Source organism: Phoxinus phoxinus, assembly GCF_949152265.1.
Source record: "Phoxinus phoxinus genome assembly, chromosome: 18".
NCBI classification, from domain to species: Eukaryota; Metazoa; Chordata; class Actinopteri; order Cypriniformes; family Leuciscidae; genus Phoxinus; species Phoxinus phoxinus.
The window spans coordinates 14,543,009-14,569,807 of record NC_136893.1 but is presented as its reverse complement, the minus strand read 5'-3'; the positions used below and the strand labels follow the sequence as shown (position 1 = coordinate 14,569,807).

The window sequence follows — 26,799 nt, the reverse complement described above, 5'->3', positions numbered from 1 at the left end:
TAAAAATTGTGCGAACAAATGATACTACGGTAGCTGCTGCTGACTATTTAAATCTAGCGGGTTTGTTGTCTCATGTTGCAAATCCAATAATGCTGGTTGTGACGATTCTCTCTGACCAATCAGTGATCTATGGTGTTTTCACGTCACATTTTAGTATCGGTACGGTACACTTGGAACCTCAGCAGAGGTGGTACCATTTAAAGTGACGAAGCGAGCGTACCATGCAGTGGAAAAGCATCACAAAGTGAGCCGAGCCGTACCATACCGTACCATGCAGTGGAAAAGCACCATATTATGTCATTTGCAGTGCTTCATAGGGGTGGGAAGTGCTAAAGATTTTTTTATTTTTATTTTTATTTGCATGATTCCATTTTCTGATTGGTGGAGATCTCTTGCAAAATCAAGGAGAATGTAGTTTTTACCTAGAATTCTGCTGTTAAACATGATTCTTTAAAAATAAAGTTGAAATAATGCAGACTGATGGCTTGATCAAAAGCATGTACCATCGATTAACAACCTCGTAGCTCACAGTAGGACTGTCTTTAACAGTTATAAGTTAAAAATAAATTCCCCAATGGATAAAATTAATATGATATTACTTCCGTAACCCAACTGTTGCTCTTTATACCAAATGCAACAAATCATATTGACTATTTAAAAAGAAATGAGACCAAATGTCAATAATTGCATTCAACATTGTCTGTTTCAATAGGAAATACGTCAGCATAAGAAAGAAAACTGCACTTGTCGAGCAATATTATGAGGTCTTTAAAATGATGCGCCCACAGGGCACCATAAATGTTTTTAAAATAACTTTTTATGATATCTACAGACAATAAAACACAATAAATACAATAAACGTTCAAATACAAGCAACATGCATAATCTATTTTGTCTCAATTTATTGCACAATCCCATTAGATAAAGAATCAGACAGCAACAAAAGACAAAAGGAAGAGCATAACTCTGTGGCTTTGACTTTTTTACTTCATGTGGCGCATGAGGGTAGAGTGAGAGAGAGAGAGAGAGAGAGAGAGGGAGAGGAGAGTGCAATGACAAACGGTCTCTTCCTTCCTGCATGCATGCACCACCATGCTCTCAGCAGCACCCCTCCCAGCATGATTAGCAGGATATTGATTTGAGATGTGTTTGGGGGGAGGAGGGTGCTGTAATCGTACACTAGACACCAGCGGCTCACTAGAGCGCTGCATTAGGCTTGTGCAGACAGCCTCCACTTTTCTAGAGAGAGAGAGAGAGAGAGAGAGAGAGAGAGAGAGAGATAAAGAGAAAAGGGGGAGGGAGAGAAAGAGTGATAGAAAGGAAGGAAGAGATTAGCAAAAGGTGTGAGCTCTATATTCACTGAAAACGGAGAGTGAGAGTGAGTGAAAAAAGCAAAAAGGCATAATAGCACGACAACAGGAGTTTGATAGAAGCCAAGACCGCTTACTTTTTTCCATTTTTTTTTCTCTCGCTCGTCTTTTCATTTCTTGTCATTTTACTCCGTATTAGGCCGGTGTGAAGACCAAGAGCGTTTATATGCACAGATAGAGAGATAGATAGTCAAGACAAGAAACAACGGTAGAGAGCGAGGGTGAGTGCAAAAGAGAGGGAGCGTGTTTGTGCGAGATAGGAGAAAGAGAGAGAGCGGGTGAAAGAATCTCTCGTTTGGCTGAGTAAGAACCAGATCTGTCATTCACGCTGGCGCAGGGCCCTCTCATCTCTTCGTATCTTTAGTCGCTCTCACAGCTCCATCATGTACGCAGGTATAGAGCCAGGTGGTGAGCTGCATGCCGAGGGGTTTAGGGGCCGTCTGACCGCATCTGAACCCCCCTAACCTCTTTCTCTATCTTTTTTTTCCCACAGATGACATTCTAGGCAAGAGGAGAGCCTACTCCCCCAACAGCAGCAGCGAGTGCCCATCTGACAGCAAGAAGTCCCGCAGCGTGTCACCTAAAGGTAGGGGCCCCTCTCGTGCATGTGTGTGCATGTGCGTATGTGTGCTGGAGATGAAAATGCGCCACAATCAGGGCTGTTTAACCTTAGTGCGTAAGATGGAGTAGGTGGGAATTGATGGGGCGAGATTGAGCGAGAGTGGAGAGAAGGGGTGGACAGATAGTAAGAGGAGGGAGGAGAGAACAATGCTCAGTGGAAGAAAGACATCTCCTCCCCCCTCCTGTTAACTTTTTGCGCACACTCTGTGGCGGGTTTACAAGTGCAACGTTGCTATTTCATCTGATATAAATAGAGAGTTTGGTTCCGAAAAGTTTAGTGAACTGTTAATTGTAAATTGAGAAATTGATGTACATCTAAACGTCTTAGCACTTCAATGGAAGAAAGATCTGTCTGTACAAAGACTTACATGATCAATGTCACAAATTTGATTAACATTTAGAATATTTATTTCTTTACTTCAAAATGATAATACTTCTAAAATGTATTTCCAAATGTAAATTAGATTTGTAATCCGACTTGTGTTTTAAGACTTCCAGCCATTTATAGCAGAATCTAGGATTCTCTCTTTTTTCTATATTTCCTGCCTTTCTCACTTACACACCTCCACGCTTGGGTGCCGACGCTCAGAAAGGGGAGTTTTTATTGTTGAGCGGGTGTTGTAGGAGTTGAAAATCAATAAAGTAAGAGTGTTGCTGAAGCTGGATTCGCTGTTTTGCATGAATGTGTGCTGGATCATTGAGGCTCTCGACACAGTCATTAACCAAACACACTCACCTTCGCCTAGAGCTGCTAAAAGAGTCTCTTGTGGTCGTAGGGTCAAAGCAGCAGGGATCTAGATCTAGTAGAGGTGAATGGGATAAGTTCTGTATATGAACTGTATGGTCTGATTACTAATAGTGCTTGTAAAGACAAAACAGGATCTGATTTGAAGTTGTTGTGACACGCTGAAATCAGGTTATTATGGTAATGTTGAAGTCATTGAGTTTAGCTCCAACCCTAATCAAACACACCTAAACAAGCTGATCAATTTCTTCAGGATTACTAGAAAGCTACTGGTGTTTTTTATCAGGGTTGGAGTTAAACTCTGCAGGACAGTGGCCCTCCAGGACCGAAGTTGCCCATCCCTTCTCTATTGTAACACAGGCTCTCACAGGTTCTTCTTTGGGGTGGTGTCCCGCATCCATACTGATAACCGTCATGACTCAATTAGGTATTAAAAAAGGCTAAAATCCAAGAAGTACAGTTTAGGATTATTCTAATATATTTTGCAGTGGTCTGTTGGAGAGAAAATGGGCAAGTGAGTGAGGGACACAGTAGGGAGAACTGGGTGATGTTTGACTTCCTCCTGCTAGGAAAAGAAATTGTGGTTTCTTTTTCCTTTCATTATGTGTTTGAGTCTGTGCGATAAGCCCGTGGTTTTGAGGTTACTGTGTTTTTGGAAATCATTTGTACATGTAATGTCACATTTTTTGTTCAGTTGGGTGAAGTAATCAAATCTAAAATTTAACTCAAAATCAATATCTTCATGCTAACATTTAAATCTTAAGATTTAGCTAAAATGCAAATGGGTGAGGCTCCTGGGTATTGTCAACAGGCTGAGCTAATGAGGTGTAACAGCGTAACAGGCAGGCAGCAGAAACATCAGGCAGACTCAGTGACACCGAGTCAAATATAATCAAGCATCTAGCAGGAAGAGTTGAGCAGGCAGTAATCTGGATCTGTTCCTCAGACCAGTGAGGTGACCAGTCCTCAAATCTACATACCATTATTGTAACATATTTTTAGGTTCATTTTTTAATAATGTTTGTTTGTTTTGTTTACCCCCTGTTTTTAGCAGGACATTTACATATATCTGCGACAGTGAGATCTGTAATAATTGTTTTAAATACTAAAAGAAATAATCTGTCATTCTGCAAATCCAATTTTACCTTTTCTTACCCATTCTTTAATTTCGCCTTTGGTTTGCTCACTGGTGGTATTAACACTGTGTGCTTACCAAGTGTGACAACGTTTTAAAAAAAATACTTTGCAAATCACAGCCAAGCAGAAGATATTTTATGTGACAGTATTTTGGGCCAGTGAGATTTTACTGTGGTAGAGAGAGTTCCCCAGCAGTATGCATATAAACTAGAAGATGTTTCCCCACTTTGTGTGATATCTGGTTAGGTCACAGTGTTTTTGATAATCTTGTAGCTAATAGCTATATATTTTATTAATGCTATACAAATAACTCATACTCTCATGTATGTTATAAAAAGTTAAATATGCTAAAACAATTATCATAGAAGTGACATTCTGAAATACTAATAATAACGATGGTCATTATTAAATTAAATATAATATTTTCAGTATTCTAATAATAAAGTTTTCACATAACTACATCTAGTATGTGACATCTGTATATGTGTCGCAACACATTCCACACCCAATAATCAGTGGTCTGAGATCTCGTGTTTAGATAGCGTTTTATTTTGAGGCATTACCTGCTCTCTCGTCACAGTGTAGCCAATCAGCACGGCTGCTGCAGTGAGAATGATAAATGGGTGTTATGTGTGTTTTAGTCCTGTGAATTACAGTTGGCTTGCGTCGGTCACCCGCTGTGGATTAGCATGGCTTTGGAATGCCGCTGATCTAATGTCTTGTGTCTCTGTGTCTGTGATCCATCACCACACCTAAACAACATAGCATGTTGCATTTGTATGCTTTTGTGTGCACATGTGTGTGTAGTTTGAGAGCATAGCAGCTGTTGTGTCCAAGGTCCTAACACACACACACACACACACACACACACACACACACACACACACACACACACACACACACACACACACACACACACACACACACACACACACACACACACACACACACACACACACACACACACACACACACACACACACACACACACACACACACACACAGCTGGAGGGTAGTACTGATCTCAGTGCAGCAGGTAATGACTAAAGCAGACAGAAAAGCTGCAAAGGCTGGATTTAACACAAACTGTTCACTGACACAGACCACTTTTTTCACCTCAGATCCAGACCGCTATGTCTCATGTTATGTGTGCCTTTCATGAATTGAATAAACGTTTTCTTAATTGAGAAAGCTATATATATATATATATATATATATATATATATATATATATATATATATATATATATATATATATATATATATATATTCAGCATTATTCTGCATGGATGCATTAATTTGATTAAAAAAAGTGATAGTAAGAACTTTGATAATGTTACAAAAGATTTCTATTTCAAATAAATGCTTTATATAATCTTTCTATTCATCAAAGCATTCTGAAAAAAATCATGTTCAAGTATCATGTTTCCACAAAAATATTAAGCAGCGTCACTGTTTTCAACATTGATAATAATAAGAAATGTTTCTTGATCACCAAATCAGCATATAAAATGATATCTGAAGGCTCATGTGACTGATTTTTTTTGCAGCCTTCAGTTGTAATTATAAGTTTCATATTATATATCATATTCATATTATAACTGTTTTTATTGTATTTTTTTAATCAATATATATATAGTACTATATATACTATATATATATATTATATATATATATATATATACACACACACACACACACACACACATACACGCACACACACACCCATACAGCAGAACTGTTCATACTCACAATGCCTCAAAATATCAACCACATGAGCACGCTCACACACACACACACACACACACACACACACACACACACACACACACACACACACACACACACACACACACACACACACACACACACACACACACACACGCACACACACACCTGAAGCCTCTTGGGTGGATTATCTGGCGCTTGGCAGAACACACTCCCCCCAGTCCCCTGTGCTGGGCTGCATTGCTTCTGTTCGCCTGCCCGGGGCCAAGCTCCTGTTTCAATGAGGAGGGTAAAATATCCCCCCTTCCACCACTCTTCCTCCTCCCCATCACTCCCCCAAGAGTCTCTCCCCATGCACTGGCTTGAGTTACTGCCGCCCAGCGTACCGAGGAGAACCACACATAGGCTTCTCCTTCACTCAAACATTCAAACATCTCACATACGATCACATAGTTTGTAACAGCTGATTAAATTTAGCTTCTTCTCATCCCACAGAGAACTCTCACACTCCTGCGCTGGAGCCAGGCAGTCACATGACCCCCGAGGAGCACTACAGGCGCATGATGTCAGCTCTGAACGAGCATGGCTCTTATGAGGAGCAGCAGCAGCGCCTGTATCAGTTGGCGAACAACATGGGCGTCCCAAGTCACGGTGAGTGTGCGTCACCTGTGTAATGTGTGTGTGTGAGCTTGTCTCTATATCCGCTCTAATTACCCATGTAGTCTTATTCCTGGATACCACACAAACAGCTAGAGCTTGACTGCGGAGATTACTGACAATTCTATTTGCGGTCTCAGCCCACCCAACGGTAGGATGTCAGAGTGGGTGATCTGTGACTACTGCCACACACAGTAGTAAATAACACTGCCATTGGGCCCTGAGGTCGACTGGATCGATTTGGCCCTTTGATTGGCTGCAAGCCAACCCTCTAAATTACCAACACCATGAAAACGGCTCCTTTGCTCTTTTTTTTCTCATGCCTTTTTAAATTTACGATCACTGATGAGGTACCAGGGTTAACGGATGTGGATTTCTAAGATTTGTAAACCGAAATTTAGTGAGCATCATTTTGTTTTATTTGTTTGGTTACGTCTTAACGGCGCTTTAGAGTCTTGTTGATGTTTTTCTCTGAGAAACCGTTAATTGCCTCCAGCTTTTATGGCCTTTTTTCGGTAGCATAGATTTAATCAATCTCACATTCTTGCTAAATCTGAGAGCATACGACTTTAAATTTTATTTGATCAGTAATGATTCTTAATTACTGCTTGCAATTCCAAAGGGGGGAGGGGGGATGCTATAAAGGGTTTAATTGCCCCTCTCATACATCTGTAAGAAATTAGTGCCATTCGTGTCTAGGATTTTATGACAGAGGTGCTGCGCTCTCCTGTCACCTCAATCTAAAAGTTCCTCTGTTTTTCTACCGTCACACAGAGGCACGTTGTGGACAAATTCACACACAATTCCCTTCCCGATTCCATCAATTCTTCTCTCCTTGCTTTCACTTTCCGAGCTCGACTTCCTTCTGTTCTCCATCTCTACTCCTCTCATCCACCGCAACCACCTAAAAAAGGTGTGGTTATTTGTAGAAAGGAATCTGAATCCGAGAAGAAAAGGCAGGGCGTTTACCCGTCTGTGGGAAATCCAGTGAGAGAAAGCAGCCGCGTGATTTGCGGGGTCACCGTCGGTCCCTCCCCTAGATATCTGGAAAAATGTCAGGTGTATGGTTTCATAATGGTTGCCATTGAAAACAGACTCACCAGGCCAAGACGCTGTTCCTCCCCTGAGGAATGCGAGCGTGCTGGCTTGCCCCTGCATGCTGAGCTCATAAGCTTACGATAAGGCCGTGCCAGTCAACCACTGCCAACATGCCTGGCTGCCAAGACTTTGATGAGTGAGATACCCATTCTCACCTTTTCACCTAATAGTCTACTCTACTGTATACATCGATGATGTTTCTTTAGTTTCTTCAGTTATTCGTTCACCCAAAATGTAAATTCCGTAATACTTAAAACTATCATTCAAGTAGGCTACTTCAAGGCAAAAATGTAAGTAATTTGCGCGGTTGTGCTTCGGGTGACCTGAGATTGAGTCCCGGCTCGCAGACCTTTCCTGATCCCGTCCCCCATCTCTTTCCCACTTTCCTGACTGGATCCTATCTCAAAGGTGAATCAATGATGACAATTTTTAAAAATATATTTGTATATATTTTAAAGCTTTTAAATGTTTTCACCTTCAGTAATTTTTAAGGGTTAGAGCACTGATGGTGTGAACCCTCTTGGAATTGCTCCGATTATTAATTTTTAGATTTGCACTTGTAACAAATTTGGTTCTTTTAGCTGGCTGTCTGTCCCAAACATTCCCTTTCCAATCCTTCATATTTTATTCGTTTTCCCCCTTTGTCCTCAAGTCGCTTTTAATTTATTTTCTTGTTTTTGTTGTTTCTTCAGCACCATAGCTCACACTGAGCTGCTTTTGACTTTTCTGGAGTGAGTTTTCAGAGAAACCTCTCTGGCGCAGGGAAGCGTCAACCCCAGCTGTGTTTCTGTGTGTTTTCTCCTCTCTTCTTTACCTCCACGTGCCTACATCTCCCTGCTCTCTCCTTTGAGATGCCTTCTTTCTATCTGGCTCCTTTCCTTTCTTCATATCTCTGCACCTTCCTCATGGCTTCGTCTTTATACCCCTCGACTCACCCCACCCCCTCGTGTGTGCCTCTGAAGTGTGTCGGGAAGTGTTGATGCAGTGCTGGGTTCTATACAGTAGACTCCAAAGACCCCTTGACATAGGCAGAGAGTAGGGCCAGGCCCTTCTGACCATTCCCCCCCAGACAAACGCACACACTCCCCAAGAACTCTCTACACACAGCCCTGCTTTTATATTCTCTCTTTCTTTTCTCCCTCGTTCATTCTCGCCTGGATCCCCGCAGAGCATCCTTTCATGTGTTTGAAGTGGAGGCCCTGAAATGAAAGGCCATGAAGGAGGCACGGATAGGTTTGTGTGAGTGTGTGCATTTGAGGGGGGGTTGGGGGGTGGGTATAGTGATACGGTGTTGTGCACCTTTAGCTTTGGCTATGATGAGGTTGCTATAGGTCCTCGTTGTGGCCATTCAAATTGATGGGGCCCATGTTTGGATTTTGGGGTGGATTTTGAATGCAGAAGATCTCTTTGATAATTAAACTGGTTGATATCTATCTGTTTTTCTTTTAATATATAATATATATGTCTGTATATATATATATATATATATATACTTTTTATACACATGCTACCATTGGAAAGTTTGAGGTCAGTAAGAGAAAAGGGCATGGGCTGCTCTCAGTTGCCTTCGGATCTGTCGTCCCCCTGAAAGAATTCCCGATGAGTGCTGTGTCTGTCAGCTGCTTCTGGCAATACAGAAGCTCTCAAAGGCTTGCCAGTGCTTTGCCACGGGAGCTCTTTGTGTACGTGTGGCAGAGGAAACCAGATCTCGATAGGTAAAGATTCCACAGTAACTGACTCAGATGATGCAAATGTGGGGTGTGACAGAGGGCGCAGAGTGAATGTGAGTGGGAGACAGTTGCATGGGTGTCAGGATGTCACTGTTTGGATGAGTGGTGTGCTTGTACATGCAGCCCCTCGTGACCCTGTGCTAACTCTGTTGCAGTTAAAGGGAATAATTCAGCGCTGGGCAACCGAGGAAAGGGGCTTCCGAGGGACTTTTGAGTTTTAGTGGATTTTGGGGCTGTTTTACCATGCTGGAAAGCTGATAGGTGTGTATTGGAAAATGGTTGCAGCAGCAGCTGGTTATTAGAAGGTTTGTTGCCAGTCCGAGATGGTCTAAGAGCATCAATGATGTGCTGGGAACCAGCTACCATTTTCCAAAACACATCAACATGCTTTAGCCAGATTTTTCCAGCTGGTAATAATGTGTGTGGACAGACTACTAATTATTTTGATCATCTGGAATGAGTGTGTGACCAAATGACAGGCATTACTGCTTTTCCTTGAAAGTAGATTCTGTTTTTTTTTCATTCTCTTTTATTCCCTCTCACGGGCTGTTGGAGGTTTGTCCGCTGTCAGTCTGGGCCCCCGCGGGGCAGTGCAATAAACAGATCAATACAACGGGCCTGTGCACATTAATATCTGTCGTGGTGCCTCCGACCCGATCACTCAGGCCCACACGCCAGCCTCGGAAATGGCCGCCAGCTCCCGAGGGAACCGTCTAATTAAAAAAGGGCCAGAGGAGAGCGGGAGCGAGAGAGGAGAGCGAGGGAAAGGAAGAGAGGGAGGCATCCAGGATGGATTTTCTATTTAACACTCTTTCATTAGTGAGTGAGCTTCCTGTTGTGACCCTGTTAGTTTGGTAATGTTGGGAGATGGGTCTGGGATGGTCTAACATCACAGATTCAGGAGGGAGACCAGCAGCTCAATTACATTTCAGTCATGTCATCTCAAACAGTTTAAAGGGATAGTTCACCCAAAAATGAAAATTCTGTCATCATTTACTCACCCTCGAGTCGTTCTGTTGAACACAAAGGAAGCTTTTTTAAAGAATTTTTGTTACCAAACAGTTGTTGGGCACCATTGACTTCCATAGTATTTTTTTCCATACTATGGAAGTTAATGGTGGTGCCCCACAACTGTTTGGTTACCCAGGGCAAGTATGACAGAATTTTCATTTTTGGGTGAACTATCCCTTTAAGTCATAATTATTCATATGGATGTAGTTTGTTTTGTTTTATTGACTTTTGTTAATGGTGTTTTTTAAAGATTAGCTCTATTAACTAACTCCTAATCTTAAGAATTAAATTTCAGCACGTCCCGCACCGTTTAATGATACGGACATGAATGATGCATGAATCGGGTGGCTTGTCAAGGTGCGGAATTACTTTTATAAGCAACCAAACTAATTATTTTTGCTTGGTGAATGATAAACAACAACAACAAAAAATCCATACATAGATTTGCCACCAAGAACACCTTAGATACTCACAACACCCTAGAAATGTGTCAGTGGTCAAACATCACAATTTTTTTTAAAGAATATTGATACTACTCTAATGTGCTTGTGCAACCAGTGACAAATTGTTGTAGTGTATTATTATGGATGTTTTCCATATTACAATTTTTTGACAGTTAGGGTTCTGTAAGCGGTTGCTAGGGGTAAACAAATATATACCAAATTTGACATTACTTTCAAGCAGTTTCATTCTGCTTCCTAAAGACTTGTCAGAAATCATGAGATTAATTAATCATTTATTTTATTCTATTGACAGTCCTAATTTTATTTTTCTTAAGGTTTATTGGTTTTAATGGTGGGTAGAAAAAAAAGTTATTATTAATAAACAATATGCTTCATCTGCAATTGCACTCATATTTGTCCCATAATGCTCAGCGATTCATTAGGAGCCCCATGTTGAACAGTGAAGAAGTGACTCTGCTGTAGATCACCTGTGTTTTTCTTTAACTGATCAAAAGGATTCATTGTGGGGAGGATTGTGAAGTCTTGCCTGTGTGGCATATAACATATTCTGCTGGGACTCTTGGACTAAATCTTACTGTGTTGGTTCCGAGCTAGACTGACAGATTTGGCACTGACAACACAGACCGGACGCGTTTCTCAATTTAACTGGTCTGTTCATTCCATTCACAGAGCTGCTGCGTGTGCGTCAGGAAGCCATGGCTGCCGTTAGAAACGCGGGAGGAATGGAAGCCCACGTCCCCTCTGCAGGCAGCTCCTCCAGCCAGCGGCGCAAACAGGGCCTTCCCCAGCACAGAGACGCACAGTTCCCTGAGCGGTAATACACATGCACAACATCATACTCTCTGGATTATCTCTTTTGCACACTTTTTCAGCACACTTTAATCTAAATTGTTAAATTTTAGACTTAATGTATGTTCAGTCTTTCACATTAGTCTCTCCTCCTCTTGCTCTGTGATGGGCAAACGTATTACAGCCTGACGTGGCGTCCAAACCAGACAAGATGCGACAAGCAATCAATCACTATTACAACTAATAAGAGGATATGTGATGTGTACTGTACAATTATGTGGCAAAGGCTTTGGGCTAATGAGATTTCACTGCTTTACCAACAAAATTTTCCACAAAAGAGATCCCTTTAGTAAGTGGCATCTGGTTAGGACAGTGGCTGAAACCACACATATGCTTTCTTGACTCTATATTGTCGTGTAAAAGGGGATGAGCTGTATATGTGGTTGTTAGTGCGCGTTTGGTTGATAAATGCCCTCTGCTGAGTGGAAACCTCTGAGGCGCACTTTAAGAACACGGATACAGGAAAAAATGCTAAGCTTTAAAATAACATGAATATTTTACATTAATAATGAAGCCAACATCCGACTCTAATGAATACTGCATGCATGTTGGAGTGGGTGACTGCCTGCCGAAGAGAAAAGAGGGAAAAATTAAATTATGCACCAAAGTAACGGAAGAGGTAAAAGGGAGGGAAAAATGGAAGTTGGCGTTAAGGCCACGGAAAGAATAGAAAATCCACTTAATGGGATGTGCCAGTGGGTATGATCTCTGCGATGACCTCTTCGCAACCCTGTTCGATTTGATCTTGTCAGGAGGCATTTATAGGGCTCAGGACCGAACGGGTCGCTAGGACAACACACGCCGTTCTCCTTCCTGTACCCCCCCCCCCCCCCTCCCCTCCACCCCCACCGAATTGCTCTCCTCCTCCCTCTCTCCTCATCTCAGCAAGGCCACTGTGCTCGCGGCGCTCCCCTCCGCCTCCAAACAAAGCCCAGGCAGCGGGAGTAGGCAGGTAATTGCTTGTCGATTATTTATGTGGCGCGGGAAGCTGGAGGATCGATAATGGGCCAGCGAGGCGAGGCGGTAGGGAGGAAGTGAATTGGGAGGGGTCACCCAGCGTGGGTGGGGGAACTCTGTTCGGTTCCTGGCCCAGCGCAGCATCATGTCAGGAGCTCAGCGTGCAGCTTTGACCAGCCAGCCGCCGCAGCTCCGCCAGCTCACGGTAATTAGCCACACAGGACCGCTGATGTTAACGAGGCCTGCACACTTCCTAGGTTGTGGGTGAAAAGAGGGAGGGAGGAAAGTGTTTTTTTCTCTCTCCTACACACTCATTTTTTGTTCATTGGTTCTTTAACCCTTTGTTTAATCATTTAGTTAGAGCTCAGAAAATTTTAAAACTGTTAAAATGCACATTTATGGGTTGACAAAAATGACAATTCTGTGACAATGACAATTCACCCTCATGTTGATACAAACACATATAACTTTCTTTCTTTTGCGGAACACATAAAGGGAAATTGTTTTCTTTTTTCCATGCAGTTACAATGAACCGGGACCAAAGATTTAAAGCTTCAAAAATCATATAACGCACAAAATCAGTCTGAATGATTAATTCACGGAGAAACACTTTTGGATACTTAATTGGGGATTTTATGTCCTATTTGAAGCTTTATAGCTTCAGTCTCATTAAAATTGTATGTAAAAGACTGACCAATGCAGTCTTCCAGATTTCTCCATTTGTTCTCCACGTCATATGTGAATATGACAGTGGAAAAATTATGACAGAATACTGGCTTGGATGTTTGGGTGGGCTACAAGCTTTTAGCACAGATTGTGTGACATTGCTAACCTCTCTAAAGTATCGACAGAGAGTCCGCCAGGCTAAAACAGTGCGCCGGAAGCCATTCCTCAAGCTCACCTTTCTATCGACTCTCCATAATTGATTATCTGACGCCCATTAGTGGCTATTGTTAAAAACAAATCATTACCAAGATCAATAGTCCTGCAGCCATGGCTGGCCATTTGTCTGGGTTTAAATGGCAGATTGCATTTAGGGAATCTGCAAGGCAAATCCTAATGTGTTTGGCATGTGGGGCAGCACAAGCAACAGACAGTGGTCTGGGGGGCGTTGGGTGAGCAAGAGCCTTATGCATTTTAATGTGCTTCCTGTGCAAATGTGTTCCCGCCTCGAGTCAAGGCGAGGCGGGCACGGTGTGGCGAGCGGCTAATCCCCCGCGCTCCTCTCATTAAGGGCCATCCTGTCAGCTCTGCTCCACTTTTCTCTCTCTCTCTCTCTTTCTCGTCTGGCCAGTTTGGTGCTTTGCCTCTGACACACACACACACACACACACACACACACACACACACACACACACACACACACACACACACACACACACACACACACACACACACACACACACACACACACACTAACACACACACACACTAACACACACACAGACAACACTCCACACTGCCGTTGCTTTCAGGCAGGGAGCGTCGCCGCTGCCACTCTGACAGGTCGTCACACATGAGCGAACACAAGTGGCGTCTACTTGCCCTACCGCTAGCTAGGTTGCGAGAGAGCTAGAGAGATCGACAGATAGAGAAAAGGAGAGATGGGGCAGGGTGGAGGAACGGAGGCAGTCCTCAAAAGATGTAGAGGTAATTAAGCCTGTAAACTGAACTGCAGTCAGTCTAACAATACACTTTTTTTGCCTTGTGCAACTTTTTAAAATGTTGAAATACTTTTATCTCTATTTAAAGGGATAGTTCACTCAAAAATGAAAATAATCATAATTTACTCTGTCTTTCTAAACCTATGACCTTTTTTTTTAAATCTGTAAAACATAGAAGATGATGTTCTGAAGAATGCTTTAGTTGCTTTTGTCCATATAATTAAAGTCAATGAATTAGATCCCACTTATGGATTAAAAAAAACATTGAAAATATTTTGTATATATCTTCTTGTGTGACACAATGGTCATATCTCTTTATAGCACAGAGAAAACTAACATGCCAACTGGAAAACCTGTTTGGAAATATTCATTATTTTTGCAATTTTGTCTGGTGAAGCTAGTGGAGCACAAATTACACAATGCAGCTTTACATTTTTTACATTTCGAGTATTTTGTGAGAATACACGTTAAAACAGAGTCATAATCCCTGCCCTCCAACATATTGCCCTGTTTTTTTCTTGTTCTCTATCAACCCCATTTTTCTTTTTCTGTCGGCCAAAGACCCAGAGTGAAATGGTTAACGCTTGCCTCATTCCAAAATTGCTTCCTATAAAAGGAGAAGCACGTCTGCCGGGCACGTCTCCCCATGATTACAGCTAATTACTATCGAGCGGACGCCTCGCGGCCCCAGTCATGCAGCTTTAATTGACCGTTATTCATCTGTGGGCCGCGCAGGGCGGCGCAGAGTTTGGCAGGCCTGGCCAGCGCCGCCCGGGCTAATTGTGAGGCCTGAGGGATTAGGCCAGGTGATTACACACTTCACAGTGTAATTACATAAGCATGGCTGGGCTGCCGGCCCGACTCCCGGCCCCAAGGTCACGCGCTGCCTTCTTCCAGATTAATTGGAGCTGCCACAGAAGTGCGAGGCACCGGCGGAAAGCGGTTATACGATTAGCATTAACATTTCAACAGCCGCCCAATCGATCGATGATTTCCCCCCTTTGTGTCTCTCCACACCTTCCTCAACCCCTCTATTTACACACATGCTTGTTCCGCTTGTACCTGCGTTTTTAGATTTCTTCTTTGTTTTTGCTCAAAAAAGACATGCAAGGGCTATTTAGCAAAGAAATTGCGTAAAACCTAAGTAGAGCATAGCAAAATATGGCTTCTTCCCTCATTTCAGATGCTTTTTTGTTTGTTTTCCGTCTCTTCTGTTTGGATGTTTATGTGTTTGTGTTGCACTGCATTGCTCAGTCTCTCTCCCCCTGGAGCAAGCGTTGCTCAGTCACAAGTACAAAGCAACCGCGCTGTTCTTTCGCTTGCTTTAGGTGTGTTGGGTTTCATTTATATTTATGCATGTGTGAGCGCGTGTGTTGGAGGGCTCAGTGAAGAGTTGCAGTAAATGGAGGAGCTTGCATTGGCAGAGGAGCAGTAAAAAGCTTTAAAAAGACACCGCAGGATTTGCCTGGATTTCAACACCTCACCACTAGTACACTTCTTCATATTTTTCCTCTCCCTCCTTTTCTCTCCTTACCCCTCCTCTCATTTTCCTTCTTCCCTGCCAGGGCTCTATAAAGGCGGCTGCTGTATTGTATATGAACAGCCTGTGTTCTCCACCTGTACAAAAGGAGAAAGATTTAATTGAGGCTACGCGACACGCCATCTTTTTATTGGCTGAATACGGCGGAGGGAGACAGGAAGAGGAGGGGGATGTGTGCGTGTGTGTTGGGGTGGAAGAGGAAGAACTGTGTTAATTAGTGGGTGCTTCAGCCTGTAGCCCGGGCGAGGCTGGGGGGCCGCCCCAGCTGTCGGAGTATGACATGCTCTTATTGTGCATTCAGGCCTCATTACCAGAGTGGCAGGGCCACAGAGCGCAGCAGAGCAAGAGGGAGGGAGCGAGAGCGAGGAGATGATGGAGGTTGTGGTGGTGGTGGGGTGGGGGTGGGGGGGGCAAGGATACAAACAGTGCCGCTGTCCGCAGCGTGACAGGACTGATGAGGGGCTACGGTCGCTCGTGTGCACCGGAGGGAGCGATAAAAATAACCGATGGAAGAGAACGCAGCATTACCATAAAACCACACAGCTATATTGTATTCGACTTTGGAAACCTGTATTGTAAGGATACCACCACACAGAAGTAACAGATTGTTGACAACCTGTTCATTACCATAGCACCATACAACTGTACCAGACTCTTTAAAAAAAAATGAATCATTACCACAACGGCACACAGCCATATTAGACTGTTGGTATATAGGTAGCTTTCCAAAACACAGCCATAACATGTTGAAAATCTGTATCATTACCATAATGCTGTACAACTGAACCAGACTGTTGATGAACCTGTATCATTACCATAACACCACACAGTCTTATCAGACTGTTGCAAGCCTACCTGTTTTAATACCATAACACCACACAATTAAGAAAGTGCATGTATTGTGTTAGTAACAATTTCGTGAAGTCAAACATGAGATTTTTACAGACCCCAAGAGTAGACAGACTCTATTTACTTCATACATGGTTTAGTCTTATGGAGAATGATTAATGTGTGTACGTTATTCCATTTTTTTTTATAATCATAATCTATGTTTATATTTTTTTCTTTTTGAATATCACGTTTATGAAAAATGTATCCTGTAATACAAAATAAATAAGTTGTTTCGTATTGACTACAAGCAGGTTGTGAAAGACTTGTATACAGTAGAAAAACAGTAGCCGTTTGTTAATGATGGTGTGTTTTTTTTTGTGCACAGAGACATATCGCACCCTCCACTGCTGTCCCCACAGAATGCTCCTCACATTGCTCTGGGGCCTCACCTGCGTCCCCCGTTCCTGGGCATGCCTTCTGCCCTCTGCCAAGCCCCAGGTGAGCATTACCTCTGCCAGATGTTACACACACTCACGTTTACTCCGAACTCATTTAACCTGGGAGTTTTTTTTATATGGTATTGGTTATGTATACAGTTATACATACAATAGCATTTATTTTATATGAATGTAGCACAAGTGGAATTTTTTAAACAAAAGGTTAGGTTTGAATATACAACAATAGATCAACATTAAAGCCACATTTTTGGACACTTTCTGATGCTCAAACATAGGTGTAGCATCCATAGTTAATGTGATGAACTACACCTGTGTTAGGCCCCGATCACACCTGACGCGTTTTTTGCAGTGAGGCGCCTCGCGTTTTACCGCCTGCTGCGACTCGCGTTTTTGAAGTTGAAAAATTAATCAACTCCGAGCAGAAAAAGCGCCCGACGTCATCGCGTTTTTTTTCAACTGTCCAATCGAATGAATGGAGAGGCGGGCCTTCCGCTGTAGTGATGAAAGTTACAGTTGCTTTGAACGCCCGGAGAATGCGATGGAGGATAAACTTGTGGTGCTCTCTCGGGTTACCAGGAGCTAACGACTTCATGGACCGTAACTACCACAATGTTAACAGAAAGTAAATAAAGTTAACAAAAAGCTGATTTGACGTTTACTTGACTGACAGGACAGCTGTTTCGGTGGTTGCCTAGCAACATAAAAAACTGCAGCACACTCATTCTGTGTGATTGGCCAGTGCTGTGCGCCTCACGTTTTCGAACCTGAAAAACGCGTCTTGTGTGATCGGGGCCTTACTCTGCTAGGACACCTGTGTGAACTTGAGGAGAACTGACTTCATACATCCACTTAAAATTACCTTGAGATCAGTTGGTTAAAAAAGTTATTCAAAAAAATCCTCAGAGAAAAGGTCTATCATCATTTATTTTGGGGACACTGTATATATGGTGAATGTGTATAATCTGAACACTTGATGTATATTGTATACAAACAGATGTATACCTTATTTATTTTTTAATGATAGCTGTACAATGGGATGAATATGTTTCTCTTCCATGTAAAATTGATGTTCTCTTGCTGTTGTTCTGTAGGTTATGGTTTCCTGCAGCCTGCTCAGGCAGAGATGTTCGCTCGTCAACAGGAGATCCTTCGTAAACAGAACCTCGCAAGGTAATGTTATAGAGATGCTCAGATAAATGTCTTATTCAACTACTACTTGATGCTTGAGCAACTGTTTGTACTATACCAAAAGATAGATTTAATTGATGATGCACACACATTTTATATTATGTAAGTTACAATCTTTTTCTCAGGAAATGTTCATTTCCATGTTGCAGTGTGCCTTTCTGATTGTGGAATGTTCCTCCAGGTTGGAAATGTCTGCTGAGCTGTTGAGACAGAAGGAGTTAGAGAACCTCCACAGGCAGCGACTGCTGGCGGACCCACTGGGCTTGCATCCCGGGCTTCCTGCAGAACACCCTGCCTTGCGCAGCCTTCACGAAATCCCAGAGGGCCACCCACTCCGAGAGGAGCTCAATCGCCGCAATGCCATGCTGGTATTGCGGCACAACAACACCCCATTACTCTCCCTCAACCACCAGGGGGCAGCAGTAGGCACTTCCTCTAAAGACCTCAGCAACAGGAAGAGCTTGAGGAAAGGAGGACCACTCCGAGGGGACCAACAAGGGGGTTTGTCTGAGACTAAAGAGATGCTCAATGAGGGTTGTGCGCGGGATGGAGAAACAGAGGGACAAGATGAAGACATGAAAGACTCTGAGATTGATGCAGAGGTTGGGGAAGATAGGCCTGAGAGGCTTTCCAAAGTGGACGGACATAGTCTCGGTTCGGAGGTGTGTCAAGGAAAGGATGTGACCAAGTCTAGCGAAACAGTGAAAGAGCTGGGGGAGGGGTCAGGACGGCTCAGTGCCCCTTGTAGCTCCATTGGCCAAGAGTCACCGACCCACCACCTCTTCACATCAGGACTGAGCAAGAGTGAGGCCAAATACCTGCCACCTGGAATTCCACCCTTAACCACTTTGCCTGGACAAACGCTGCCCTTTACCTTTCCATACACCAGCCCTTACTTTCACACCGGTGAGTTCACAGCTGTTTAAAATTCAGATAACAAAGTCTAATCGTAAGATATTTTATCTTATGCTACTTTCAGACTGCAGGTAAATGTGGCCCAAATCCGCAGATTTTTTGCTCACATGTGACTCACATGTGACCTGTTTTTCCTCATGACAGTGTGAACAGCGCAAACCCCATGGAATCAGATTCCGAGGTACTAAATTCGATACAGGTCAGATGTTTTGCAATGCGACCACAGTCTGAACAGTCATATCGGAATTCATGTGACTTTTACGTCACTCTAGTCTAGAGCAACATTTGTCACAATTCTGTGCTCATGGGAGTCACTTCAAAGATGTTACATACCCGAAGTTATCAAGATAGTTGCGAAAGGTAATCAGTGAAGGACAGTGATGTGTCATAAGTCTTACAGTGACAGCTCATTCAAGCAAATCACAAGGGCTTGTATCATAAATGTTTAAAAATTATTTTTTTCGTCTTTTTTAAAATATATTGCCTGCACATAAATTCTCTGGCTTCCGCGGCAGATCACACTATAAATAAACGAGTAATCATTTACTTTAATGTTCTCCGTGTTTATTTCCGTATGACAGCGTGCTGTGTGATTTCTTTTTATTATTCTTTTGCGCATGCTGGTTAGTTCAGGACCATGATCTGTTCGCACTGGAATCTGATATTGGCTACATTTAAAACAACAATGTGAACAGCTATAGGATCCTCAGCGGATCTGAGCAATACATCGGAATTGAGCACTAATGCTTGCAGTGTGAACGTAGCCATGGAGACATAAATTTCCATATTCCAAAATTCCAAAGCACTCCTCATTTAAAATGAACATACAGAGCACTGGTGTTAGTGATATCATTTGCCTGCTCCTCAACTATAAAATTTGGAGTTCACATAGTATTCCTTGTCCTCAAAGAGACAGAAAGAGTGAGCAAGAGAGTTAGAGAGAAACTGAGAAATTTAGCCCAGAGTGCAAGCAAGCCCAGAGCAAGTTTTAATGGAAAATGAGTCTCCTAATGAGGAAGTGACCAATTCAGAGAGAGGCTGAGCTAATCTACCTCAGGCATTCTAGCAAATACCGAGCATGCAACATACAAAAAGATTTTTAGTATACTAACATACAACCAAGTCTCATCTTACCAATGATATGATGAGACAGAGAGAGAGAAAAAAAATAGTTGAAAAAATTGTAAAAAACAAACAAATACTAAAAATCTGTTATTGCTCACTGCCATAATTAATTATTTATAGGTTTCTCTTCTCTCTATAAATGTAAGTGTATGGCAATCGAAGCTGTCAAGCTCCAAACCAGACAGCAACATAGTGTCGGCCCAGATCCGGCCCACATCTGGGCCGTGTGGAATCCACATGGCGGCACTATGTTGCTGTCTGGGGAAGAAAAAAAGAAAAAAAATACTATAAAATACCACAAAAAGTCAGGAACATCAATGTACTGGTAAATTTTAGAGCTTGACAGCCACAATTATCATCCACTTTTGTTGAATGGAAAAGAGTAGCCTGGACAATGTGCTTGTGTTCCAAAAAAAAGTCTTTTGAATAACATGAGGGTGTACAAATGATAGAATTATGTGGTGAAATATTCATATCCACATAACAACGAAGCATACAAGGTTTAACCCCACATTCATATCTAGTTAAAGACGAGTAGCTTAAGTGTTTCTTCCCATCTAACTGAATGAGTGCAGAGCAACCTCAGCCATCTGAAATGCATTACCTGCTCCAGCTGAGAGACCTCCCCCAGGAAGGGGCCCTGCCGCTGACCTTTACTAAACTCTGTAATAGGCAGGGTCAATAACAGAGCGGTGTGTAGGTGCAAGTGAGTGTGTAAGGGGACAGGGGGCCTTCTGTCTCTAATGATTTCTGTTTCCTCTCGGCCCGGCGGGCTCACAGGCGCAATGGGAGGTCTTTTTGTGGACGGAGAAGAGGCGGGAGCAGTCGAGGACATCAGCAAGTGGAGTGTGGAGGAGGTGTGCAGCTTCATCAGCAGCCTAGCAGGCTGTGGGGAGTACACACAGGTGAGGACAAGAGCAGGAGCAGAGCGTTGGATACCTCCTCTCCTGCCCCTGCCTTTAACAGGGGCTACTGGAGACTTACAGTACAGCACAGAAGGAAGATCACGTGCTGCAATTTGTAGACAAGAACATTAGACCAGAATTGCTTGATTTAGTTGTATCTTGAGTGTTCTTTAAAAAGTTAGAAGGCCGCTCTGCGCTGCTCTTATCTTTCTCACTCACAGCTCTGTCTCACACATCTCACCACACCGAATATCAATCTGTCGCATGCTCAACGCATCAACAAAACCTCACCGTTGACCACAGCGCACCACATTTCACTGCAGATGCCGAGTATGCATGAGCTTCCCCGTGGAATGAGTCACGTGAATTGTGTGCATGTTGAGTGAAATGGTCAATGTTCATCAACGTCAGCTGAAGCTAGGTCATCTATTTCAGGTCTTCAGAGAGCAGGCCATTGATGGCGAGACTCTGCCACTGCTAACTGAGGACCACTTGCTCAACAACATGGGATTGAAACTGGGGCCTGCCCTCAAGATCCGCTCTCAGGTAAAGAGAAGACCTGCTATACCAGGGGTGTCAAATCCTGCTCCTGTAGTGCCAACATCCTGCAGAGTTTTATGCAAACCTTACTCCAACACCTGTAATTATTTCACAAGTTTACATGTACATGAAATCAAATATAGTAATTTGTGCGTATTTGCCGTTCTGTCCGGGGGAGGGCTCAGAGCTCGGAATTTGACCCGAACCCAGAGTACTCCCCCTCCTTGACTGGGATAGAAACCAGCCAAGAGTGAGGCGATGGGGTGGCGGAGGGATGCTGTGAAACTGTCGCAGGACAGAGGTGAGAGACGGCTATACCAGCTTCCTCTTGCGCTCCTCCCGAACTTTGTTAAATAAAACTTCATTAATTATTCTTGAGACCTTGATTACTTGATTCAGGTGTTTAAATAGGGTTATAGCTCATCTCTGCAGGAAGATAGCTCTCCATGTCAAGAAGCTGCAATAATAGTGGACAGATATACAATAGGGAAAGGGTGGGCAACTCTGCCCCAACTGTCCTGCAGAAATTCTTTTGATCAGGGTTGGAGCAAAATTTTGCACTACTGTGGACTAAGAGGGCCATAGAGCAAGGGTGTACTATCCTGCTTCTGGAGGACCAACTTCCTGAGTTTAGGTCAAATCCTAATAAAACACACTTGTACAAGCCAATCAAGGTCTTCATGATCACTCAGAACTTCTCAGTGTTGGAAAGGGATGGATCTAAACTTTGCAGGAAAGTTTCTCTTCAGGAGCAGGAGTGCATACTCCTGGCATGGGGTCTACAAATTAGTTTTTTCCAAAATAATTGGTTTTCCATACAATGCTGGGGGATAACATATCAGAACTTCCGACCAGAAGATATTTGTAATTTTTGTTGATTTTTAGTTGTATGATCTTGCCCAGGGCCCCACAAACCTATAGGCCAATTTTTTTGTCTTGGTTCTTCATGTGTTATCACATTTCTTCGTTCATTATTCTGAGCAGACATGAACGCAATCATCTTGTATCACTGGTACTGTACATCCTTATGCACTTCCTGTTGGGTGTATGGTGTGAGAAATAACGCTGGCATGTGGTTGCTTTCCTCAGGTGGCGCGACGTATTGGCAGAATATTCTACATGACCAGCTTCCCGCTGGCCCTCCCGCTGCCGCCATCTGTTCTGCGCCCCACAGACAGAGACCCCCTGCCCGCCGAGACCCGTCCTCCTTCTACCGGCAGCACTTCCTCCCCATTCAGCGTGCCCCCTCCCGCCTGCCGCGCCTCCCCCAAACAGGAGAACGGAAACCCCTCCTCAGCGGGAGCCTACGACTCCACTAAACCTCCCTCGTAGAATTGGCCATTAAAACTCTTGACTGCTTCTCCATATGGCAGAGGCAGTGCTTCAGGGAGGAGGTAAAGACGGAAAGAGGGCATGAAGGGGGCCCTCTTTGAACTATTCTTTCCTTCCTCTTACCCCCTGTACCCCCCTCCTGAAATAAAAAAGCAAACTTGAGGACCTTTATGCAGAGGCACTTAATCTTTTTAGGAAAAGTGTGGAGAAATGTGCAGAAAGAAGAGAGACACTGAAGAAATGATGCGGGCTGAAACAGCTCCACCCTTCGCAGCGGCTGTGAGGAAGCCAAAATCCAAAGATGTGCAAATAGGGACTTGGGGACGAGACAGGAAGGGTTAGAGTGTGCGAGAGATGAACGTGAGCAGACAGCTGCTCCTAAACAGCATGCCAGAAGGAAGAGAGACGCATCCAGCGAGCGCACAAGGTACACATGCAACATTATTTTGTGTCAGACTTTGTAGGAAAGCATCATTCGCTGCAAGGAACTCTTGTGGTAACCAACATTCTCGGGGAGCGGTGAACTTAGAAAAAGACACTTTTTTTTCTTGCGTTTACGCCACCTCCTCCTCCAACTTCCAGCCGTTTTTAAACTCTCTGGAATTGGTTTAGCTTCGAAAGACTGAATCCTCCAAAGAGGAGTAAATATAAGAACAGGATGGAACTCATTTGCAGACTTGACCAGTGCAACTATGCATTCCACAGTCCAAAACCAAAGATGGATGGATGTGGAATTTTCAAACGAGATCTAGTGTTGATCTCTCCGGTGTTGAAACAAGGTACACATACAGGGCCATACTGAAGGAAGAGAAACTCAAAAAGAAAGATGTGTAAAGCACTTAAGACTTCCTGTGACCAAAAGCCATCAGCCAAAGCAATGGCCCACCCTCTCACCCGACAAACATCTGGGCCCGTTTTAGTTTCACGACCCCACGAAAAAAGGGCATTAGGGAAGGATGTACGTCCATCCCTTTGCCAGTCCATAGATGGATTAATGCCATTGTGAGGTCACAATTACTGCTGTGGGAAAGACATGTTATCCTGAATTGTATAGAAACATGCTCAAGATGAGAATATACTGAAGATGAAATAAGTGGTACGTTTTGTTAAATGTAGTTGCACGAGTTAAAAATCTTCTTTATTACTGAACAAAATGTGACTGGGTGACTCAGTGTTACTTTTGTTCTTCTTTTTCTGTTTGCTGTGTATTCCAGTTGTAATAATCATGAGCCCCAATCTTAAATGCCACTTCAGCATATAAATGAGGAAAAAATATTTATAGAAATTTGTTTGCTGTAGTTAGAGCAACGAGATATTAAATTGTCCTTAAATTGATCCCAAAGAACAATACTTTTCTCTTTGTTGCAGGGAAATGGACGGCACAAAGCTCTTTATGCAAATCTTTTAAATTGTTTTTTTCTTTTTAAATATGTAAGCAATTAATTAAAATCGTCACTAGATTTCCCATCAATGTTTTGTCTTCATCCTATTTTTCTATTCTCCGCTGGGTGAAATAAATCCTATTGAAAACTTAAAGATGCTTGTTTCTCTTTTTTTTCTCTTCTCCAAGTGATGTTTATTTCCAAACTCCTCCACAGTCATGCAGGGAGTGGCGGCCCCAGTGGATGGCAGTGGATGGTAAATCCCCTGGTTAGGGGAGTGTGAGTGTGTGTGTAGGGTTCAGGTCAACAACAGCTGTCAGAGCGTCAGGTTCAGTCACAGGCCAGGGCCCCTGTGGTCCCCGCCTAACCCAAAGAACAAATGACTCTCAGGGACGTCGTCCACCATCCGCCTCTTAAAAAATCTTTTTACTGCAACCGTGACTGTCAGCACCAGGTGCTGCTTGTGATACTGTGCTTCGAGTGATAGAGTAAACCTGTTACCCAGACTCACGCAAACATGAGCGCTGCTGCTCAAGTGAAAACTGAATGAAGCCCAGCTGAAGTTTAGTCATGGTGGCCTGAATTTAATGTTGCCTGACGTTCTGAACAGCACCTTAAAGGGGTATAATACCCCTTTTTGCAAGATGTAAAATAAGTCTCTGATGTCCCCAGTTTGAGTTTGAGTGTGTATGTGAAGTTTAAGCTCAAAATACCTCACAGATCATTTTTTTTAATAGCATGTTAAAATTGTAAATGTTTGAGGGTGAGCAAAAACGTATAGTTTGTGTGTGTGTGTGTGTGTCCCTTTAAATGCAAATGAGCTGCTGCTCCCGGCACAGAAGGTGGAGCTTCAACAGCTTGTGTGTTAGTGGTTAGCAGCTTGCAGATATGCACTAAAATGTCAGAAACTGTTCTGCCTTTTATGTTCAGACCAAAGTCGGACAATGATGGAGAGATTAAAGAAGAAGTGACCACATGTAGAATGCAACAGGACGTTTCTGAATGGTTAGTGGAATTTATGTAGCTGATGTGGAATTAACTATCTTTAAGTCATTGACTACTAGCATATTCTTTCATGATAATATAACGTTATGTCGCTAGTGTGTGAACTGTTGTTAGATGCCTACAGAGTGACATGCTATTGCATTTGTGTTATACTGTATTGCAATAAATGTGAAAAAACAGATGCGACAGCTTGTGCAGACTCCCAAATGTTCTCTACTAAAATCATAAGCAACCACCACTTAAAGCTGGGAGAGATGGAAAGAACAGAACAAAAATATGTGCGCAAACTTTCATTATGCAACAAGAAAGATGCTTCAGCCACAACAGCGGTCACTCCCAGACAGAGAATGATTTAAAAAAGTTAAAGGAATAAAATGTTGGTTTACTGACCCCTAAGTCGACTTTCATGACACACAAAAAGAGAATTTGCTGGACACTTTCCATGCAATTTCATTGAATGTGGACTTAGTATGCAAATTCACCATAGAAGACTTGGAATATAGCACGTCATATCGACAACTTTTTTCATCACATGTTAGGTTTAAAACTAACCTTAAACTAGTCATCAGTACATAATCTACTGCACCCGACTGAACTGTTTAAAGTTGTTTAAAACAATGATTTAACAAATAATCTAAATAAGGATGATTTTTTTGTTGTTGCACTATTCTAGTACAGTAGTTAAAGGGGTGGTATAATGCCCTTTTAACAAGATGTAAAATAAGTCTTTGATATCCCCAATGTGTATCTGAAGTTTTAGCTCAAAATACCCCACAGATATTTTTATATAACATGTTAAAATGTTCACTTTTTGAGGGTGAGCAAAAACTCATCGTTTTTCGTGTGCCCCTTTAAATGCAAATGAGCTGCTGCTTCCGGCACAGAGGGCAGACCTTCAACAGCTTGTGTCCTTTTACCTCACACAGACACACACTGAAAATTTCTAAAACATTTAGCCTTTTATGTTCAAACCAGTCAATGATGGAGACTCAATAAGTGATATGTAGAATGCAACAGGACATTTCTTTAATTGATAAAAGTATGTAGCTGATCTTCTAATCATTGATTAGCATAGTCTGTCATGACAATCTATAAATCACCTTCCCGGGGGCAGGGTTTATGTAAATTCTAGGGTTTGTAATTGGTTGGTTACTAACCCGGGAGGAATGTGTTGTCCCTACCAGTCGTTTGTTGTTGTTAAAAGCAAATATCTTCCTTTGCTTGGAACTTTAAGCGTTGTAACTTTGCAGATGTTATGCTCAACATTAGGCCTACATACTAACTAAAGTTAGAAAAGTGAAATCATAATCAACCACCCCTTTAGCGTTTCTTTTAAACAATTTCCTACAGCACTACTAGAGCTGCGTGGAGTTCTGGCTGCTTAAAAACATTTCGAAAAAGCCAAGTGTTTTCAGAAAGTGATGTGAAAGCACTGAAGGGGTGAGATGTTTTGGCGAGAGAACAGGCTGCTCTCTGTTTTCTTCTCTTCCTCTCTCCCCACCTGGGCAGCACAGCCTGGCAGTGGATGATACGAGCGTTTGGCAGCC

At 42.8% G+C, this 26,799-nt stretch overlaps 1 protein-coding gene across 11 annotated transcripts in view; it reads left to right on the top strand.

Moving 5' to 3' along the window:
- The window catches only part of samd11 (sterile alpha motif domain containing 11), an 89,026-nt gene extending 64,628 nt beyond the window's left edge, over positions 1 to 24,398 (top strand). For 10 of the 11 annotated variants that reach the window (XM_079589660.1, XM_079589663.1, XM_079589654.1 and 7 more), the window contains 9 exons: positions 1,864 to 1,956; positions 6,097 to 6,252; positions 11,231 to 11,375; positions 16,788 to 16,900; positions 17,952 to 18,030; positions 18,230 to 18,954; positions 20,869 to 20,993; positions 21,429 to 21,539; positions 22,623 to 24,398. In XM_079589660.1, the coding sequence (XP_079445786.1) occupies positions 1,864 to 1,956; positions 6,097 to 6,252; positions 11,231 to 11,375; positions 16,788 to 16,900; positions 17,952 to 18,030; positions 18,230 to 18,954; positions 20,869 to 20,993; positions 21,429 to 21,539; positions 22,623 to 22,865 (1,790 nt within the window). In that variant the 3' untranslated portion in view covers positions 22,866 to 24,398. The remainder of the gene's footprint in view (positions 1 to 1,863; positions 1,957 to 6,096; positions 6,253 to 11,230; positions 11,376 to 16,787; positions 16,901 to 17,951; positions 18,031 to 18,229; positions 18,955 to 20,868; positions 20,994 to 21,428; positions 21,540 to 22,622) is intronic. The other variant, XM_079589656.1, reaches the window with a different exon arrangement.
- Positions 24,399 to 26,799: the final 2,401 nt, after the last annotated feature.